The sequence below is a fragment of the Culex pipiens genome, chromosome 1 (assembly GCF_016801865.2).
Source record: "Culex pipiens pallens isolate TS chromosome 1, TS_CPP_V2, whole genome shotgun sequence".
NCBI lineage: Eukaryota > Metazoa > Arthropoda > Insecta > Diptera > Culicidae > Culex > Culex pipiens.
Window position 1 is genome coordinate 69,954,831 of NC_068937.1, and position 20,980 is coordinate 69,975,810.

At 37.9% G+C, this 20,980-nt stretch overlaps 2 protein-coding genes and 1 long non-coding RNA gene across 5 annotated transcripts in view; 2 read left to right on the forward strand and 1 right to left on the reverse strand.

The window, feature by feature from the left end:
- Positions 1–4,217, forward strand: part of LOC120427310 (regulating synaptic membrane exocytosis protein 2) — a gene marked incomplete at its 5' end in the record, with an annotated part of 92,695 nt that extends 88,478 nt beyond the window's left edge. Inside the window, 3 exons of the mRNA XM_039592162.2 lie at positions 3,332–3,567; positions 3,639–3,800; positions 3,940–4,217. Coding sequence (XP_039448096.2) covers positions 3,332–3,567; positions 3,639–3,800; positions 3,940–4,128 — 587 coding nt within the window. The remainder of the gene's footprint in view (positions 1–3,331; positions 3,568–3,638; positions 3,801–3,939) is intronic.
- Positions 4,218–10,133: 5,916 nt separating this feature from the next.
- Positions 10,134–16,845, forward strand: LOC128092484 (uncharacterized). Its single transcript, XR_008211809.1, has 2 exons — positions 10,134–10,257; positions 15,331–16,845. It is a non-coding gene; the product is annotated as an uncharacterized LOC128092484 (long non-coding RNA).
- LOC120427308 (uncharacterized protein K02A2.6-like) lies at positions 10,251–15,353 on the reverse strand. Of its 3 annotated transcripts, none has more exons than XM_052706375.1 (4): positions 15,134–15,353; positions 14,660–15,058; positions 13,320–14,601; positions 10,251–10,573 (listed from the first exon to the last, which is right to left on the reverse strand). In XM_052706375.1, the coding sequence occupies exons 3-4, from the start codon at positions 14,598–14,600 to the stop codon at positions 10,427–10,429; spliced, it is 1,428 nt and encodes a 475-aa protein (XP_052562335.1). In that variant the 5' UTR covers position 14,601; positions 14,660–15,058; positions 15,134–15,353; the 3' UTR covers positions 10,251–10,426. The 3 variants fall into 3 exon arrangements, with proteins under 3 accessions (XP_052562335.1, XP_052562334.1, XP_039448095.1); XM_052706374.1 differs by having other exon boundaries at positions 14,660–15,061; XM_039592161.2 differs by lacking the exons at positions 13,320–14,601; positions 14,660–15,058; positions 15,134–15,353 and adding an exon at positions 10,631–12,203.
- Positions 16,846–20,980: the final 4,135 nt, after the last annotated feature.

A 20,980-nucleotide genomic window follows, 5' to 3' on the forward strand; every position in this document is an offset into this window, starting at 1 on the left:
AAATGTTACAAATAAAGACAGCTATTAAACTGGGTGCAGAATAGTTGTCCGCAAAGCGGCCTCAATTTAGAACTGTCAAAGCGGAACCAATTTACTGTTCGCATAATTATACCAATAAGTGGCAAGTATTGTGATCGATCTATAATTTATTTAGTCAGGAATAAAAAAAATCGATGGCTATTGAGGTATTCGAAGTCAAAACATCTTAATAAGAGGGTTGAAATTGAGATTGGCATAATTCGTCGCTAAAATTTTATAATCGCTATGTCTCACGCAAAACCTATTTTATGACGCTCTTTTAAATGTTAGCGACGAATTATCAATAACTATGAATAGTACTTTCCAAATAATATTGGATAATCTTACTCCGATATTATCACTACACATCAAAGATACATAATCTCGGAACTTCAATTCGGTTGCTCTTCTGATTCACGAAATTCCACCCAGTGGGGAGCAGTGGGGAGCTTTCGAAAATCACGTTACGCATTCTGTCTTTTCAGCACCCAGCTATTAAAGCAAAAAAATAATTGCATGACGTTTTGGGTGACTTCGGTTAAAACAGGAACAGAACAAAACAATTTGTACTTCCAAATGTATTGCTCTAAAATCTCCTGTACCTATTTAGACTGTAATTCTGGACTGGTATCTTATTATTTATTGTCGTTTTTTTTGTTTTTCAGATATAAAATAAATTTTTTAAGCTGTTTTAGTCATGTCATATGAAAATATATATAAAAGAAAAAAAATATAAAAGAATTCCAGAGTTTTTTTTTTGAATAGGTCCTATAAACATATGGAAGACAAAAGCTTATTGGACCTTTTCAAAAAAAAAAAACTCAAGAATTATGTAATTTGATTCGCAAATCAAAAAAAAATCATCATACTGGAATTAAAAATAGTAGTTGATATAAAATCCTAAACACCACAAAGACAAAAAAAAATCTTTTAGGCTATTTTAAAACTGTCGTCTTTGTTTAGATTGAAGTGAGGATTATAACCATTTGATATTATTAAGCTAATTCTATGATTTTAAGCTTGAAAACATAACAAAAATATAATGAAACATAAATTTTATTACTGATTAACAAATTTCCCGGGATCCCGGGAATTCCCGGGATTCCAAAAATATTTTTCCCGTTTCCCGGGAAATTCAAAACCCGGGAAAATTGGACGCCCTAATGGTAACAATTAGGTTTAGTCATCATAGGTAGTGAGTTCAAATCTCTATTTTTCCTGAACTTGAAAAGCATGGAAAAGTTTAAAAAATCACGGTGATAACAAGGATCAGATGCATTTTTGGCCTTGGGTTCGTATCAGGATTATTTTTTGACGGGTGGGACAACGGTGCACACCATTTCTCGTAACAACCCAAACCCGACACAGCTCGATAACTTGATTCGCGATCAAAAGCTCAAAAATTCCGACAGGTGGCGCAAAGCATCGAAGAATGACGATTCAAATTTTCGCTGTTCGGTTACATAGGAATGCAAACTTAAAATTGAATTTACAGCTCATAGAACATTTTTTGAGAAAAAATTCAAGTAGTACGATTGTTAACTCTTTGCCCTCTATAAATTAACGCAATAAAAAAAATTGAAAAAAAAAATAATTTTGAAAAAATAATATTGTTTAAAATGATAGAGCATCAAAAGTTAACAAAGTATCAGCTCGAATTTTTGCTCAAAAGTTGTTCTCAACGCTGGAATTTAACAAAACAGAATTCGCATACATAACCTCAAAGGGCGGAAATTTCAATCGACATTCTTCGCTCTGTTCTGCTACTCAACACTAGGTGTCGCCTGTCGTTTGGCTCTTGAACGGCAATCCATGCACCGAAACCGAAGTTTGGTGTGACGGCGGTGTGGATTGCCGTTCAAGAGCCAAACGACATGCGACACCTAGTGTTGAGTAGCAGAACAGAGCGAAGAATGTCGATTGAAATTTCCGCCCTTTGAGGTTATGTATGCGATTTCTGTTTTGTTAAATTCCAACGTTCAAAACAACTTTTGAGCAAAAATTCGAGCTGATACTTTGTTAACTTTTGATGCTCTATCATTTGAAACAATATTATTTTTTCAAAATTATTATTTTTTCATTTTTTTTTATTGCATTAATTTATAGAGGGCAAAGAGTTAACAATCGTACTACTTGAATTTTTTCTCAAAAGTTGTTCTATAAGCTGTAAATTCAATTTTAAGTTTGCATTCCTATGTAACCGAACACCGAAAATCTGAATCGTCATTCTTCGATGCTTTGCGCCATCTGTCGGAATTTTTGAGCTTTTGATCGCGAATCGGGTACACCAAACTGACATGCACGCAAAATCCACATAACACAGATCTGTGTAAAAAAATTACACAGATTGTTGAACATGTTCTAGCTGTCAAAACTGTGTAGTTTTATAACACAGATCTGTGTAAAAAGTTACACAGATTTTCGATTAGCTTTCGTTTCAAATATGCGTAAAAACCCGAAAAAGTTAAGATGGCGACTTTAATGCAGCTCCGAGAACTTGGTAAGTTTTTTCTCGTGATTTTTTCAATGAAGTATCGTTAAATTGTCTTTCTCTACCAGATTTTTCACATTCCGGCCATTCGGCCCATTCATTTTAGCCCTTTGTTGGATTTTTAACTCATCAGGTAATGCATCTCCTAAAACTGAGCTTATCTTTATTCTAACCTCTTACGATTTTTATTCCAGATGCACCCGTTAGCTTTTTCTTCGATGTCCTTCTTAGTGTGCTGCAGGAGCGCCAATCTCGCCCGCTGCGTAACCAATCGCACCAGCTATCCAGAGGAAGAGTTTCGGAGACAACACGCTTAATGCCTCATCGTGTAGAAAACGTGGCAGAAGGGCCAAATAACATAGTTTTATGAATTTATTATGTATAAAACCTCATACTTGAGCTAATAAATAACGCCTTATTTACTTCATAATTAAAAGTATATCCAAAAGCAAATCAAAACATATGTAACATTTCTACCCAGTTTCTGTGTAAAATTTTGGTGAAAATTTTGGTGGTGCGCTAGTGTGCGTACGCGAAACGTCATAAAGCTCTATTCCGTTTCAAACGCAACAACCGGTACGTATGTACACGGAATCGGTTGTTGCGTTTGAAACGGAATACGTAAACTATTCGAATTGAATTCCGTTTCAGAATTCCGATTGAGTTAACTGGGCTCCTGCGCTGTGGGTTCAGTTCTTTTTGAATAATGAGAACGAACGCAAAATGGGTTCCGTTAAAATTGCATGACTGCTTTAAACTATCCCAATAATAGAATTTTCTCTGTGAAAAAGGACAAAAAATAATCTTTTCTATTGTTTTCAGAAAATTTCAATCAAAGCCTATCAGAACGAAACAGCGAACAAATTGAACGAATGATCTCAACCATCAGAGTGAAATCGGATAGCTCAAAAGAACTGCAAATAGATGCCAACGCCAGCTCCTACATCAGCAGTTTAGGGCCTGGCCAAATACTTCCGAAAGGGATTAATAGTAGCCTCAGGTGTGTTGGAGAATTAAACTTGGCAGTTTCATTGGAAAAGGCAGTTTTGGAACTAAAAGTAAACCACTTGGATTATATTAAAAATGGATTTAAATCGGCTCATACGAACATTTTCTTTCGTCATTCCAGGTTCTTGGTGCAAGAAATCTTATACCCGATGATTCTGAAGCAATACCAGACACATACGTAAAGTGTTATCTGAAAGATGGTGATCGATTGCGACACAAAAAGAAAACCAGGGTTGTAAAATATTGTTTAGAGCCGCAATACAATCAAGTGTTGAAATACTCGGTAATTATCTCAACTATTTAAATTACCTGTTGAATTAAAAATATTAACCCATTCATTCGGAATCGGATGAATAATCTGGCAAAGTTCTAGAAAAGCAAATCTTGTTTGAATATCCTTCAATTTTTTCTCTTTTATACAGGCATCTGAACTTTTTGGTAGAACGCTTTTAGTGACTGTTTGGCAAAAATCAACAGGTTTTGAACACAATCAAAGTATAGGAGGTGCCGAACTTTTTTTCAACACTTATAAAATGAAAGCACCGGTTCAGGGCTGGTATCCCTTGTTTCCATCCCAGCACATTTTATCAAATCCAAATGATTCTCCATAGAAAATTGTATAATTGTTGACTAGAAATGATATTGCATTTATAGAAACGTTGTATTTTATTTTACATTTAAATACATGTATTTAAAAACACTTATTTAGCTTTTATTTCATCATAAAGTCAATCTCAAACTAGTCATTCAGTCGTTGACCCGAACAAAGTTCCCTATAAGGACCGGCCCGTGGCTGAATGGCTACGGCTCCCGCCTCATAAGCGGAAGGTTCAAGGGTTCGATTCCCGACCGGTCTCCTTGAAATTTTTCGACTGTTATTGAACTTTGAATATGAACAAAAAACGCATAGAATCAGGTGGGATTCGAACTCACACCTTTGGATTAGAAGTCGGATGCTCTAGCCATTCGGCCACCAAGGGATTAATACTCCTTGAGTGAATTAATCCGTAGTGGTGAAATAATGTCACAAGGTCATTTACTATATAATACAACAATCCCTTTCCCAACGATTCCCCTACACACCACACACCATTATAATCTATAAATAACTCGAACCGGTTGGTACGGTATGTCCCCGGCTTCTTCTTCTTCCCCTACCCAGTCACGACGTTCTAGCAGGATTCTAGCAGAGTTCTTATAGAGCTGAATATTCTTACAGCATTCTAGCAGAAATGTTCCACCGTTCTAGCAGAATTCTGGCAGAACCAGCTCTGCTAGAATATTTCGTGACTGGGTTTGTTTGCCTGCAAACTTGTTTGCCAAACTCGCAAACTGTTTGTTAACAAACTTTTCCGCCAACATTCTACGTGCGTATGTATTGCGTGTACGTACACGAAAATAAAGTGTTAAATTTTGTCAGCCAGCAAAACCAAATGGTGCGCTAGTGTGCGTACGCGAAACGTCATAAAGCTCTATCGAGAAATTAAAAGTGAGAGTGTGTGCAACATGGAGTTAAACTTTCTATGAAGATGCTGTGAAGGTTACCATGACTCTTTGAAAAGTTTAACTCCATGTTGCACGCACACACTCTCACTTTTAATTTCTCGATATAGCGGAGCAAGCAAACTGTCAAACGCCAAAAAGGTGCGTGCCTTGTCTAGTTTGTTTGTTTGTTTGTGATAGTGTAATAGCGGCTTAACGCCATCTCGTAGTCTATTACCACTTGCAAGAATAAGCCTGAATCAGCCTGAATGTAAACTGCAGTGCACGACAGCTTTTGCAGGAGCCGTGTTCTGATTCTCACCAACAGTGTTTTGATGATGCTATTTTAAAAAAAATAAAAGTGATTTTTTGCTCTGAAATTAACTCACAATTATATGAAGCGATACTCAAAATAATTACTTTCGACATTTCAAAACAATGTATGATCTACACATCAATTTTCTCAACGAAAAGAGGCATGGAACTTTTGATGAGAATGAGAATACGCCCAACCACGCCACAACCCAGTCAAATCAATCCGAATAATGAAACGGAATCTAATTAGAATCGTATACAAATTCCGATTCAAACGCAACAACCGGTTCGAACACGGAACCGGTTGTTGCGTTTGAAACGGAATTTGTATACGATTCTAATTAGATTCCGTTTCAGAATTCGGATTGATTTGACTGGGAATCGGCTTGCCATTCTCGATAAAACCGTTGCATGTTGATGATCGAGCCAAAACGTCTGTTGTCTGTGCTAGATCCGGTCTCCATCAGCATCATGGTTCACTTCGGCCTGGCCAAAGCTCACATTCCGGAACGAATTCCGACGAAAGGAAGAGCAGTATCTGTGAAATTATTGGACTGCTAATAATTAGTCTAGAAAACACGAAAGCCATGCACTGCAGTTATATTTACCTTTGTTATTGCCAAATAAATGTCCTCGACGGATGATGGGTGTTGATTCCGACAAATTTAAGTCGATTTTTTAGGAAGACTAAGCCTCAGCTGCAGCCGGCTGGCTGACATTTCGTCAGCTGTGTGCTATCTTGTGACATAGACCATTTTGGTCGAAAATGAGTTAATGATGACGTTTTGCTATCGAGAAATTAAAAGTGAGAGTGTGTGCGTGCAGCATGGAGTTAAACTTTTCAATGTGCCATGGTAATCTTCACAGCAACTTCACGGAAAGTTTAACTCCATGTTGCACACACTCTCACTTTTAATTTCTCGATACTTAACAAACACTACAAGATGCTTTAACCCGATTTTGGAAACTCGCTTCCGTTTCCCGGATATCGCAATACACACTTGTGACATAGACGAATTTATCATCAAAATGTTCGTGCAAACTTGTGACACATCATACATGTTGTTGGAAAATGTGAAAAAAATTCATGTTTTTCACAAATTTATGTACACACATACTTTCTAAAGGCAATGCAACAAACAATGCAACCTTTTGTTTTTCTGTAATTCTGTAATTTCGGAATGCATTCGTCCGGCTTCAGCTGAAGATTCATGCTGTCCCATGTTGCATGTTCGAGTGTAGACCTACGGAAAACCTTGCCGCGAGGAGAGGTGAGTGAACCTGTACACGAGCCACCTACGACATAATTCCTCGGGCGGCCCAGGTCAACTCGAAGTTACCCCAGGCACCCCCAGTGCAGGACACATTAAGGGTAGAAAGCGGATAGAATAAGCAAAACATCAAAGCAGAGCGCGAGCCATACTTTTAAAGTGGTATCTGCAAAGGAATTTGTATTAACCAGTTAGAATAGACACAAAACAACAAAATTAGTTTCTAAATTTGAATTTTTATGTCTACATCTGTTCATAGAAGGCATTCAGGTCGAAAATTTACCAACACATTAAAACCACGGGGTACCATAGAAGTTGGTTTGTTTGACTCAAAAACATGCTTTCTTTTAAATGTAAATGTAATAAAATGTAACATGCTTCTTCGAAACTGCATGGTGAGCTCCACGACGTCACTAACAATCGGCTATGCCCTTTTCGTGGACTCGCTCTTAAGGTTTCCCAACAACATGGTTGAGCTCACATATTGGTTTAACCGCCTTATATTGTAGATTAAAATCAGGCTTCACTGAACACCAAGATCTGGTGCGCCGTGGTGCGGTTTTCGTGTCACTCTAGAAACCAAACCGAGCTGTTTGTTGTCACACCATAGCAACTGTACCGAAAGCACCTTGGTACACCACCGGTGCACCAAACTGTATACCAAGGATGCAACTCAACATATGGTTGATCCAAGTAAACCGGAGGCGACATTGTTTTGATTGAGGTTTGCCAGCCATCATTCACAACTTCGGGATGGCGTGGCGGTTGTTGTCTCCGTCCTTTTACCACGAGGTTCCTGGTTCAATCCTGGGTACAAATATTTTTGAGGATTTTTTTTTTTCAATATTTGCTGTCAAAATTACTGATTATATACATTTTTTAAGTAACTTCTTCGAACCTGCGACGCTTTAGTCAAAGAGTTAGAAAATTGAATGGATTTTTGTAGTGGAATAGAAAAAACGTTCCATATTATGCAGGCAGATTTAAGTGAAAATGCCTATTTCAGGATTATATGCACGAGAAGTTAAAGTTTATATTTCATGACACTACGAAATTCTATTCCTAACAAACTATTCTAAACAAATAAAAAACATTCAAAAAATAAAATAATAACTGTCGAGATTCGAACCAAGAACCTTTAAAATACTAATGCACTGCCTTTGACAACCACACCATTAAGAACTGTTGAGTTCAGTTGGCTTGCAAGGCATCAAGAGTTCCAAACTTCTCCCGTGTGGTAGGCGCAGAAACCATGTCAGTTTTGTGTACCCGATCCACACCGCCGTCACACCAAACTTCGGTTTGGTGCACTGATCAAGCTACCGAGTTGTGTCGGGTTTTGGGTCGTGACGAGAAATGGTGCGCATAGAAAAACCGGTATCATAGCAAACCGTTGTCGCACCCGTCAAAAGGTAAGTCTGATTAAAATTAAAATTGTGATGATCTGAAAGTTCATTGGCCAAATTAGAATTTGCGGAAGACATTTCAGAGGATTTTAAAAAGACACCTGCTGGGATGCTTTGCCTGAGACCTGATGCTAAACTTAATTATATTGTTGTTGGCGGCATTTTTGGTTTATTTTAATGAAAAGAATCGTTCTGAGCAGCTACAGGATTAAAAAAAAAACAAATAAATAAATTTATCATATTTTGATTTGTGACCCTCTGAAATGTTAATCCCGAAGCAGCGCCACCAAACATTTGGTGGCGGCTTCAGCAAGCTACGTCATTATCACGGGCCTGGTATTAACAAAAGGGTCAAAAATAAAAAGGCGATACTAATTAATACTTCCCTGCGACCTTGGAGGTCTCTCGGTTGGACATATAGCCGTGGACACCAAGTTTGGTAGCAATCCTTGACAGTCGGTGTGGTATTGATCACAGATGGTGTTAATTTGTCCTGCAGCTGTGTAGCAAGTCAGATGCTCGCTCATTCGGTTTGAAACGAAAAGAACAAAAGAGAACACAAGAAAACATTAGATTCTGATAGTGAGTTTTACAAAGATATACAGTGTTATATAATATTAAATATATTTATAATAATATTTTCACTTTATGATTATTTATTGACACTTTATTTATTTGCTTTCACTATCACTTTCACTATTTCTTCGGGTCTTCTAATTTTCGTCGTGCTCCCGTACTTGAAGAATTCCGCATAACTAATCATTGCTGGTTAGAAGTTTCATGTCGAACATGTTACAAACTAACACAACAGTGACACAGAAACAGAACTTCACAAGCACGGACATTTTTACACGACCTCCCAGTGAATTAATACCGAGCTTTAACTATTTTCATTCTACTATTACCTAAAATGTCCAAAGCAGCTCAGTAAAACTCACTGGGAGCGTTCCACAATTTAGCCCCATCCGGGGGGAGCTTATCCCTTTGTACCCTCGTGTTTGTTTCCTTTGAACAGTAGTCTAGGTAGTCCAACAATGTTCAGCACAAGTTTGAATCGAAAGCAATTGCTTCAACAGCTAAACGGATCAAACTATTGCTTCCCTTGCTGAACTAACTATGCTACTGTTACTAAGGAAACAAAAGGATAAAACATCATGATTTGATGTTCTAACAGGTACGTTCAACTAGCCAGCTGCGAGACCCATCAGCCCGGCCGGGAACCAGTCCATATCTGTCGAGTACAGCATACGGTGTGGTTCACAAAATATCAAATACAGTGAACACAACACTAAGGCTATACATATGAACTGGCGGGATGGAAGCACGTGGACACCTCCCCCCAACAAACAATGCAACCTTTTGTTTTTGAAAATATACTGATTAAGTCGGTTAAACTATTGATTAAAGCCTATTTTTGTTTGTATGGGAATTCTGTGCACACTTGTGACACGTAGTACAATTTTACTTTCGAAACAAACTTGTGACACGTGCTTTTCAGATTTTTGATTACATAATTTACTGTATCTTTTAACTGGTGTAACCAAATTAGTTGAAACTTGGAGCGTTTGTTAAGTGATAGTATACGAACCGATTGCTTCAAAAAGTTTGGCTCTATCATTCATAGTTTTGAAATTATTTACCAATAAACTTTAAAAATCGATTTTCTCGAAAAGTGCTAAATGGTCGTTGTCACAAGATAGCACCCAACTGACGATTTGTTAAACTGTCTGACAGGATGATTCGTCGCGTCGCAAAATTAAGTTTCATTTCACTTGAAATTACATAAAAAACGTAACTTAATCCATCTTTAGGTGGTTGGTGCCTTCCTCTCATTTAAAGAGTGATTACAATCCCCTAAAGTGTCCACATGGTTTATGGATCTCCCATAACGTGATCGCAGCACCTATAGGTCCTGAGGTCCTAATAAAAATAAGTGACGAGTAAAAAAACAGACTTCCTACAGACTTTTTGTCAAGATTATACAGACACCGCCTTTCAGGAAAATGGCACCCCTCTACAAGGCTTTTTTCGTGGCGACCAGACGGGACCATTTGAGGTTATGTAAATTCAGACCATTTTTTAAACTGCTTGTAATTTTAGATAGGTAAGTCAGATCTTGAAAATTCTTAATCCACAAGAAAGGTCTTCTCATATGCTTCCTAAAAATACATAACATGTGAGTGTTTCATGAAAAAACCACCCTTTTTACCATAATTTTAATTTAATATGAAACAGTTTTTTTAACATAACTTTTTAAATACATGATGTTGCAATCTCGGTTGCAATCGTTTATTATTCGAACTTTAATTATCCAGTAGTTAGTAGCACACGTGTTATTTGATTTTCCTTAACTCCTCGACTGACAGCTCGTCCATAGGGTGCACCTGCACGTAGCGCACTCCTGAACCCGCACAGGGTACCACATCTCCCTTCCTTTATTGATCGAGCGGAACATCAACGTAATCATCAAACTTCAGCGGACGTTTGCAAACTCGCTTTGGCCTTGACGGAATATTAGGGATATCAGCAGGCTTCGGTGAGGTATCCAATGGTGCTGGTGGAGAATCTTCCCGGAGTGGTTCCTGCGAAATAGAACAGTTAGATGGAGATGTTGATGAGCGAGTTGATGTTAGATCTACAGATTCCGCTGGCACTGAAGTTGGAATCTTTTTCAGATGCGAAGAGTTTCGCTCATAGGTTGTTCCACTATCCTCGCTCTGTACTGTGCAACGTGTACCAGATTTCCGTACAACAGTATACTCGACCGGAGAGTAGGTGGTCGTGAGCTTGTTTCCGGGTAGTAAATTTTGCATCAACACTTTATCCCCTTCTTGAATCGACGAAGGTCTCGCGTTCCGCTTGATGTTCTCACGGTCACAAGCATGTTTCTTCGCAATAGCATCGCGATCGCAGAACTCGTCGTTTGGCGGAGCGGTTTCAATTTCCCTCAAGAACGGAAGTTTGGTTCTAATCGTGCGTCCCAGCATCAACTCCGACGGTGTCTTTCCGGTTATGGAGTGCGGCGTAGAGTAGTACATCGTCAAGTACTCGTCAAGGTCCTGCTTCCAGTCTCGTTTCAAGGCGTTACTGATCTGAAGCCGCTTCAGCAATGATCTGTTTTGCCTTTCGACCTCTCCATTTTGCTGCGGGAAGTACGGTGTTGTGTAGTTCAGGATTATACCGCATCCCCTACAATAGTCCCGGAACTCCGAACTCAAGAACTGCTTTGCATTGTCAAGACTGATTGTCCTCGGGAACCCCAGCCGCTTGAAAATGGCACGGAGTCGATCAACGGTGTCCTTCGCTGTGATTTTGGTCATTATTTCGACTTCCTTATAGCGGCTGAAGTAGTCAACGATTACGAAGAGGTACTCCCCAGAAGGAAGCGGGCCAAGGAAATCGATGGCAACATCCACCCAAGCTTCCAGGGGCAGTGGTCTTCGTTGCATCGCTTCTGGTTTCTGCGGAAGTCCTGTTAGTCGGCAGCCCTCACAATCAGTAATCCATTTCTTGATGACCTTGTCCATTCCTGGCCACCATACTCTGTCTCTCAACCTCCGCTTCATTCCGGATTCTCCTGGATGTCCCTCATGTCCCAGTTCAAGGAATCTCCTGCGCAAACTTGACGGAACGATCATCTTGTTGCCCCTGACAACGAGCTCTCCGACCAATCCAAGTTCGTTTTGGAAGGTTTCGTACACTTTGATCTCCGGGTACTTCCAAATTCCTGAGCGCAAGCTATCCTTCACGAGGGTCAGCTCTTGATCGTGAATGGTCGCGTCCTCAATCTCACTAATATCGATCGCCGTTGATTCCAACACGGTCAGAATCAGGAACTTCTCATCAGGATCGATATCTTCGTTGTCATTGGAATGCACGGTTAGCCTCGACAAAGAGTCAGCAATGTTAGATGACCCTTTCCGGTAGACAACTCGGAACCTGAACGATTGTAGACGAAGAATCCATCGTTCGATCCTCAAGCATGGGCGTGATGTTGGTGAGAAAATTGCTTCGAGGGGTTTGTGGTCAGTCTCTAATTCAAACGTCCGACCGATGAGATAATGTGCAAATCGTTCGACCGCCCAAACCAACGCCAAAGACTCTTTCTCGGTCTGGCAGTATCGCTGCTCAGTAGATGTCAAACTTTTGCTTGCGTAGCAAATAAATTTCGGGCTGTCGTCGGTTGAGGATTCAAATTGCAACAAAACAGCGCCCAGTGCTACCGGGGATGCATCCGCGACGACTCTTGTACGAAGGGAGTTGTCAAAAAACTCAAGTTCTTGACGTCCGAAATCATCGTTTTCAACCTTTAATTGAAATTTTAAGCATGCCAAGAAATAGCATACATGAAAAATATGAAAATCCACCTCAAGAAAGCCTGCTCGTGCTGATTTTCCCAGCTGAAGCTAACGTCTCGTTGAGTAAGCTTTCGCAGCGGAGCCGAAATTGTCCCAAGACCCGGCAAGAATCTTCCGACGTAAGTGACTAGTCCCAGGAAACTCCTAAGTTCTTCGACATTTCGCGGAGATCTGAAGGCTCGAATCGCTCGCACCTTATCGTCAGCTGGTCGTATGCCTTTGTCCGAAATGTGATGACCAAGGAAATCGAGCTGAGTCACTTTGAACAAACATTTCTTGAGATTCAGCAGAACGTTACGGCTCTTCAGTACGTTTAGCACCTTTTCCACGCAACGATCGTGTTCTTCTTCTGTGCGTCCAAACACAATGATGTCATCGATGTAATGCACCCAGTTGTCGCACCCCGCCAGTAGCTGTCCCATGATTTTCTGGTATTGTTCCGGGGCACAGCTGATCCCGAACATTAGTCGTTTGTATCGGTACATGCCGCGGTGCGTAATAAAGGTAGTAATCGAGCGTGACGTTTCCTCCAGCTCAATCTGGTGGAACGCGTCCTTGACGTCCAGCCGGGTGAAAAAATTTGCTGCGTTCATCCGAGGCAAGATATCGCCAACTGTCGGCATGACAAAGTGTTCCCGCTTGATCGCACGGTTCGCCTGGCGCATATCAACACACAGTCTCAAGTCGCCATTATCTTTAACCACCACCACCAAGAGTGAAACCCAGTCGCTGTACTGCTCTACCTTCTCGATTATGTCCGTAGATTCCAGTTGGTTCAGCTTCTCCTCAATGCGACTCAGCAGAGCAAGGGGTGGTCGTCTTGCTGGCTGAGCGACGGGAGTTACCGAGACATCAACCGAAATGCGGAGCTTAATTCCCTTCAGTTTGGGGAACGGGCTATTGTTCTCAATCTTGAAACATATTTAAGCTGATGAAAGAAATGACCTAGCAGTATTAAAATCAAACTTACCATCCAGGTCCGGTCATCTTGACCCGGCAGCCCAAGCCTTAGTACGTTGAGCTCCTGGGCGGTTTCCTTCCCGAGCAGCGGCTGGTTTCCATTTGCGACGACGTAGAATCGTGCTTCAGCCTGCATCTGTTGATTCTCATTCTGGATTTCGACTGTAGAATCAAACATTCCAATGACGCTGAGTGGTAGTGCGTCTTTGCCATATCCCCTGAACTGCTTGTCGACCTGCTTGGTAGCATTTCGAATTTCGATTCCTTGTACCTTCATACGCTTCCAAGTCGTGTCGTCAATTATGTTCTTGTTGCTTCCAGAATCAATCAGCACTTGCGTCATGATGCCTCCAATCTTGATCCACAGAAATTCGTCACCATCTCCGATGGAGAATATGAAACTTTTGTCTCCCCCCTCGTCATCGATGTTCTCATCATCTACTGGTCGTACTCGTTGAAAACTGCGCTTTGGTTTTGGAGTTGAGTTCGTAGCACGGCTCACTGCGCCCTTCGCCATGACTGTTCGACATTTTTGCTCGTAGTGCCCAATTCTCTGGCAACGGTTACACTGGATGTTGAGCGCTGGACAACTTGGGTCATTTCCCAAGTGCCCGCGTTTGCCGCACCTTGAACACTCAACAGCGTGGTTCTTTGGTGGATGTGTGTGCATTCGGTTCACTTCCACCGGGACCAGGCATGGTTGACGACTACCGGACGGTCCTGCTGCTACCATCTGGCTGGCCTGATACTTCACGGATTCGTGCGTTGAGACAATCTTGAGGACATCATCCAGGCTGTTCTTGTCCGTTTGAAGTATCTTCTCCTTCAAGTCCGGCGGGGCAAACAATGTGATCTTGTCAATCACGCATATTTCGCGGCATTCTTGCTGTGTTTTGCCAAAGTTGCATTTGTTGGCCTGCTCTTGAGCTCTGAACAGGAACTTTTCGATGGACTCTCCTTGGTCTGGTTTCATCGTCCAGAAGATATTCCGCTCCATCGATTCGTGGTGCTTTGGAGCAAAGTAAGCGTCGAGCTTTTCAACGGCAACTTTGTACGGATCCACTCCATTCGTATCGTCCGCTTCCACGTCGGCTCCGGGGATTGTTTGGAAAACATCCTGAAGGTCAGGACCGGCCCGTGCCAGAAGAATGTACTTCAGTTTTGTTTTGTTCGTTTCTCCACTGGCAAAAACTGCATACTGGAAATTTCGCTTCCAGCGGACCCATTGGTCACGAACTTCGTTCGCCGGCAGCGTCTTGAATGTGAACGGGGGAATTTCGAACCTTTCCATCCTAATATAATGAAAATACTCATAAAATTTCACTTAGCATTTTAAACTAAAACTTTTACCTTGCTGGTTTCCTGAATCGTCTTGCCGAATCAGTTCCGAGAAAACATGTTTGTGGTGGACGACCTTCGCACGTCCTGCCTCTTCCGGCGCAGCTGGTACTGCTTCTAGCTTTCTTACTCCGTGCGGTGGATGTTCCGTCTAGCGAATGCCTTCGACCGGCCAGATGCCTTTGCGCGGCGGATCCCTTCGTGCGGCGGATGCCTTCGACCGGCGGATGCCTTCGAGCGGCGGATGCCTTTGAGCGGTGGATGCCTTTGAGCGGCGGATGCCTTTGAGCGGCTGATGCCTTCGAGCGGCGGATGCCTTTGAGCGGCGGATGCCTTTGATCGGCGGATGCCTTCGACCGGCGGATGCCTTTGAGCGGCGGATGCCTTTGAGCGGCGGATGCCTTCGTCCGGCTGCTTTAGAAAGCAAGATTAATTTTTATGTTTACGTCTTTTCCTTTTATGAATAACGAACAAATTCTTTCTTACCTTGGGTTCTAGAGCGCCCGCCTCGTCGCCAATGTTGCAATCTCGGTTGCAATCGTTTATTATTCGAACTTTAATTATCCAGTAGTTAGTAGCACACGTGTTATTTGATTTTCCTTAACTCCTCGACTGACAGCTCGTCCATAGGGTGCACCTGCACGTAGCGCACTCCTGAACCCGCACAGGGTACCACACATGAGAAAACTAATGTAGCCACCCTGGTTTGGCAAAGTAAACAAACCGAACTTTTTGCGGCGCACCTTTTTCGATTTTTCTCACTGTTTTGCGGAACGGTCATCTCTAATTCGGCAACCAGTCGGACCAGGAAGTTTCCGCGGACACGGGAGTGCAAAATGCGACCGAAAAAACGGCACAAACGGATCTTGTGAACAGTGCGCAAAAGCGAAAGCTTGACGATAGCATCCATAACCTCGAAGAGGAATCGCGTTCGAAGCACCCGTACAACACCCGAGCGGCGGCGGCGGCACTTTCGTCAGCAGACCAGGTTCCCGGTAGCAGCAGCAGCAATGGCAACAACAACGGTGCATCAGTGGTACTGAATGCAAACATCCCAACCAGCAACCAGTTCGACGGGCTGGAAGAGGAGCAGGGTGACGACTCAATTTCGTTGCGATCAATTATCACACCACCTCCGCACTATGGTACATTGGGTGGCCAAGTTTCAAAAAAGTGACCTTCTCCAAATATTTTTTGGTATTTTTTTCTCGAAAGTAAACATTCTAACTAAGAAAAATCCAAATTTTCAAAGCTTTAAGTTTGTTCATTACGGAGATACGCAAGCTGAAAGTCAAAAAATGGAGTAAAAAACAAGCGTTTTTCGTAAAAAAGGCTGATTGTTTAATTTTAACATAGCTCAGCCATTTTAAATGTTTTATTAGGACAAATATACATCGTTGGAAAGGTAATGAGATAAGCTTTGAAACTACCCTGACTGAAAAGTCCGTCGGACGTCCGTCGTTTGTCGTCCGTGCAATCGTACGACGTCGCTCGACAATGTCGTGCGACTTTCGCACGAATGTCATACGCTTTTGCACCAAAATGTCGTATTTGTCGTGCGATCGATGATCAAAATTGTACGACATTGTCGTACGACATTCGACCGACGTCGCACGGTTTTGTTATTTAGAATGTCGTGCTATTGTCGTGTGCTGTCATTTCGGATTTTTGGGTTATGTTGCAGTTAAAAAAACTGTTGTTTTGTTTTTATTGATTTTTTTTTATTCCAGCTGTCAAAATTTCACATAAATATTTATTGTACACTTAATTTCACTTGCGTATCGCCGATTCTTCCCCAACTTGGCTTCCTTCTGGATTTGCCTTGACCGGCTTGGGTGTTGGTGTTCTTCTGAGGCGGCCGTGGCAGCATCTTGGTCGTGTTGGACTTTTGTTCCTCGACGAGCTGATCAAAACCCGGATGCGACGCCTTGGCGACGATCTTGGATCTCCGACGGATTGATGTTTACCGGAGTACGAGGAAACGTGGGTTTTGTGGAGTACGAGTACGAAAAAAACGGAGCTGCTTCCGTGGATTCTACGGAAGCCACGAGTGACCACACGGGAACGCATTCCGGTTTCCGGCAGAATCAGATTGGAAAATGTTTGTTGCCTGAAAAAATATATCATCAATCAACAATTGGCAAGAATTTATAAATTAAATTCAGATTTCAATAATAATAATAATTATAAAATTTCAATTCAATAAAATTTCAAAAATGTTTTTTTGAACTATGAAAGAAAAACTAAATTTATGAACTTTCAAAATTTAAACATTTAAAAAAGAATTATAAATAATAGATGCCTAGATAGATGATGGATTTAAATTTAAAATTATTGCAATTAGTTTTGAAATATCCGAGAATATTATTATTTGAAAATTGTACCTGATTTAAGAATGCTAAAAAAATCTCAAATTCTAAAATTCTAAAACTCTAAAATTCTAAAATTCTAAAATTCTAAAATTCTAAAATTCTAAAATTCTAAAATTCTAAAATTCTAAAATTCTAAAATTCTAAAATTCTAAAATTCTAAAATTCTAAAATTTTAAAATTCTAAAATTTTAAAATTCTAAAATTCTAAAATTCTAAAATTCTAAAATTCTAAAATTCTAAAATTCTAAAATTCTAAAATTCTAAAATTCTAAAATTCTAAAATTCTAAAATTCTAAAATTCTAAAATTCTAAAATTCTAAAATTCTAAAATTCTAAAATTCTAAAATTCTAAAATTCTAAAATTCTAAAATTCTAAAATTCTAAAATTCTAAAATTCTAAAATTCTAAAATTCTAAAATTCTAAAATTCTAAAATTCTAAAATTCTAAAATTCTAAAATTCTAAAATTCTAAAATTCTAAAATTCTAAAATTCTAAAATTCTAAAATTCTAAAATTCTAAAATTCTAAAATTCTAAAATTCTAAAATTCTAAAATTCTAAAATTCTAAAATTCTAAAATTCTAAAATTCTAAAATTCTAAAATTCTAAAATTCTAAAATTCTAAAATTCTAAAATTCTAAAATTCTAAAATTCTAAAATTCTAAAATTCTAAAATTCTAAAATTCTAAAATTCTAAAATTCTAAAATTCTAAAATTCTAAAATTCTAAAATTCTAAAATTCTAAAATTCTAAAATTCTAAAATTCTAAAATTCTAAAATTCTAAAATTCTAAAATTCTAAAATTCTAAAATTCTAAAATTCTAAAATTCTAAAATTCTAAAATTCTAAAATTCTAAAATTCTAAAATTCTAAAATTCTAAAATTCTAAAATTCTAAAATTCTAAAATTCTAAAATTCTAAAATTCTAAAATTCTAAAATTCTAAAATTCTAAAATTCTAAAATTCTAAAATTCTAAAATTCTAAAATTCTAAAATTCTAAAATTCTAAAATTCTAAAATTCTAAAATTCTAAAATTCTAAAATTCTAAAATTCTAAAATTCTAAAATTCTAAAATTCTAAAATTCTAAAATTCTAAAATTCTAAAATTCTAAAATTCTAAAATTCTAAAATTCTAAAATTCTAAAATTCTAAAATTCTAAAATTCTAAAATTCTAAAATTCTAAAATTCTAAAATTCTAAAATTCTAAAATTCTAAAATTCTAAAATTCTAAAATTCTAAAATTCTAAAATTCTAAAATTCTAAAATTCTAAAATTCTAAAATTCTAAAATTCTAAAATTCTAAAATTCTAAAATTCTAAAATTCTAAAATTCTAAAATTCTAAAATTCTAAAATTCTAAAATTCTAAAATTCTAAAATTCTAAAATTCTAAAATTCTAAAATTCTAAAATTCTAAAATTCTAAAATTCTAAAATTCTAAAATTCTAAAATTCTAAAATTCTAAAATTCTAAAATTCAAAAATTCGAAAATTCGAAAATTCTAAAATTCTAAAATTCTAAAATTCTAAAATTCTAAAATTCTAAAATTCTAAAATTCTAAAATTCTAAAATTCAAAAAATTCTAAAATTCTAAAATTCTAAAATTCTAAAATTCTAAAGTTCTAAAATTCTATAATTCTGAAATTCTTAAAAAATTTAAGTTCCGAAATTCGAAATTTTTAAAAATGAAAATTTTCTGAATTATAAAATTTTTGAATTTTAGGGTGCCTCAATACCAAAATCATTTATTTCAATTCGTGATATTTTTCAAAATTTTGACTTTGTAAAATCCTTGAAAACTTTCAAAAGTTAAAAGATTTTTTTTACTATTTAAATTTTTTTAAAACTTTTAAATATAAAAAAAAAACAATTTTTAAAACTTAAAACAAAACTTGAACTTGTATTTTTTTTTAATTTTTAAATTTTAGTTTGTTAAAGTTTTTTAAATTTGTATTTTATTGAAAATTAAAAAAAAAATAAGATCTAAAAACTCAGTTTTTTTATTTTTAAAATTTTAAGAAACATATTAAGTTTTCAAATGCGTAATTAAAAAATAATGATCTTTGAAATTTTAGAATTTAAAAATATAAATTATTTCAATTTTAGAATTTACAGAATTTACAATTTTTGAATTTTAGAACTCATAATTTTTTGAATATTAGAATTCAAAATTCCAACTCGTGCGTCCAACGTTTTGGGAATTCAAGAACTTTATAATGTTAGATTTTTTGTATTTATAAATTGAAGAATTTTAATACTTAAGAATTAAGGAATTTTAGTGTTTAAGTTTTTGTCAATTAAAAAAAATCTTATTTTTGAATTTCAAATTTTTTCAAAAATATTTGAAGACTTTGAGAATTTGCAGAATTAATAAATTCTAGAATTTAAGAAAAGAATACTAACAATTTGCACAATATCAAGAAATTCAATAAATTTAGAATTTTCGAATTCTTACATTTTTAAGTTCTGAAATGCTAGAATTTTACAACTTTACAATTTCAGCGTTTAAGTTTTTTAAAAATTTTAGTATTTTTGATTTTTTTATTTTTCAGTTTGGAATTATTGGATTGAAAAGTTGAGAATTTGTTTTGTTCCATTCATCCTATTTTTAATTTCGATCGTCCAATCGCACTTCCAGCACACCTCCATCGTTTCTAAAACATGACTCACCAGTTCCATTAGGTATGCGTCGCAACATCCCGCGGACGGTAAAACACCAAACACCAACCGCTTCCACGATCGCAAACTGGTTCCTTCCCGTCCCGTCTTCCGGAATGGCCCGCCGAGTAAACCATATTTCCCGTCCTCCTCCTCCTCCGCCACGAAGACCGAAATCTGGAATACAAGACACTTTGATTCGGTCACTCGCCCACTCCGGCCGGAACTTTCCGGCAGAAAAAGTAATTGAACATAGTAAACAACTTACCTAACAACTGTCCAAAATCCTCCAAAAGCCTAAAAGCAACAACAACTGGTTCGACTCGGTTGCAATCAAGTCCGAACAAGATCAACAGAAGAGAACTGTCAAACTGTTTGCGTCGACGATAATCGACGTCGAATTGAAGGAAAATCGATTGAAAAAACCATGTCGAGCATGTCGAGTGTATGTCGTCCGTTTGTCGTCCTTTCGACCAATCGATATCAAAACGGTAAAATCACAACCGTGCGACAACTCGTACGACGGACGACATTTTTCAAACAGGGTATTAATAGATAAAATGTTGTTTCCAAACCAAAAACTGAAGTTTTCATCGAATAATTGGAGCATTTTTTTGACAAATCATATTTTTTGTGTTTGTTAATCGAGTACTTTTTTTGCTAACCGATGCTAAACATGAAACTAAGATCACTTGAAAGATTGGATTATAATCTAACATTGCTGAAATTTCCAGCCTGCGATTTTTTGCGTTTTCGGAGATATGCCATTTTGAACATTTACGTTTTATCAAAATTTGCTGCAATCTACATATGCGCCCGTTTATTTCACTTGCTTTGCTACCTACTTCGTGGGCATCGTCGCTTCTTTCAAGAAGTTCGAAATGACTTTATTGGAATTTTCTGTTGCCTACATTTAAAATTGAGTACCTTAGTCAAAATAAGGTATTCGTACCGAAGTTTCTCAAGCGAAACTGGAGAATCTCAGTTTAATACCGGAAAAAGTATTCAGCAAAATGTTGACTTAGCATGATGAATTTCTGCGATCAATCCATGAAACTGATCCACATTTAAGTTCTATGTTGGTTAGTACAAAACATCATAAAAAGTACCTGAAGCTGTCACAAACTCTATAATCAAATGAATTTTAAGAATATGGTTTGTATTTTATCGTTTTACTTCATAATCAATATTTTGGATAAAATTAATTTTTCTGTTATTTGATTTTACAATTAAAATATTCGCAATTTATGCCCATAAGGGTGGGAGGGGTGGGGGGGAGGGGGTGGTCTCAAGTTATACGGCAT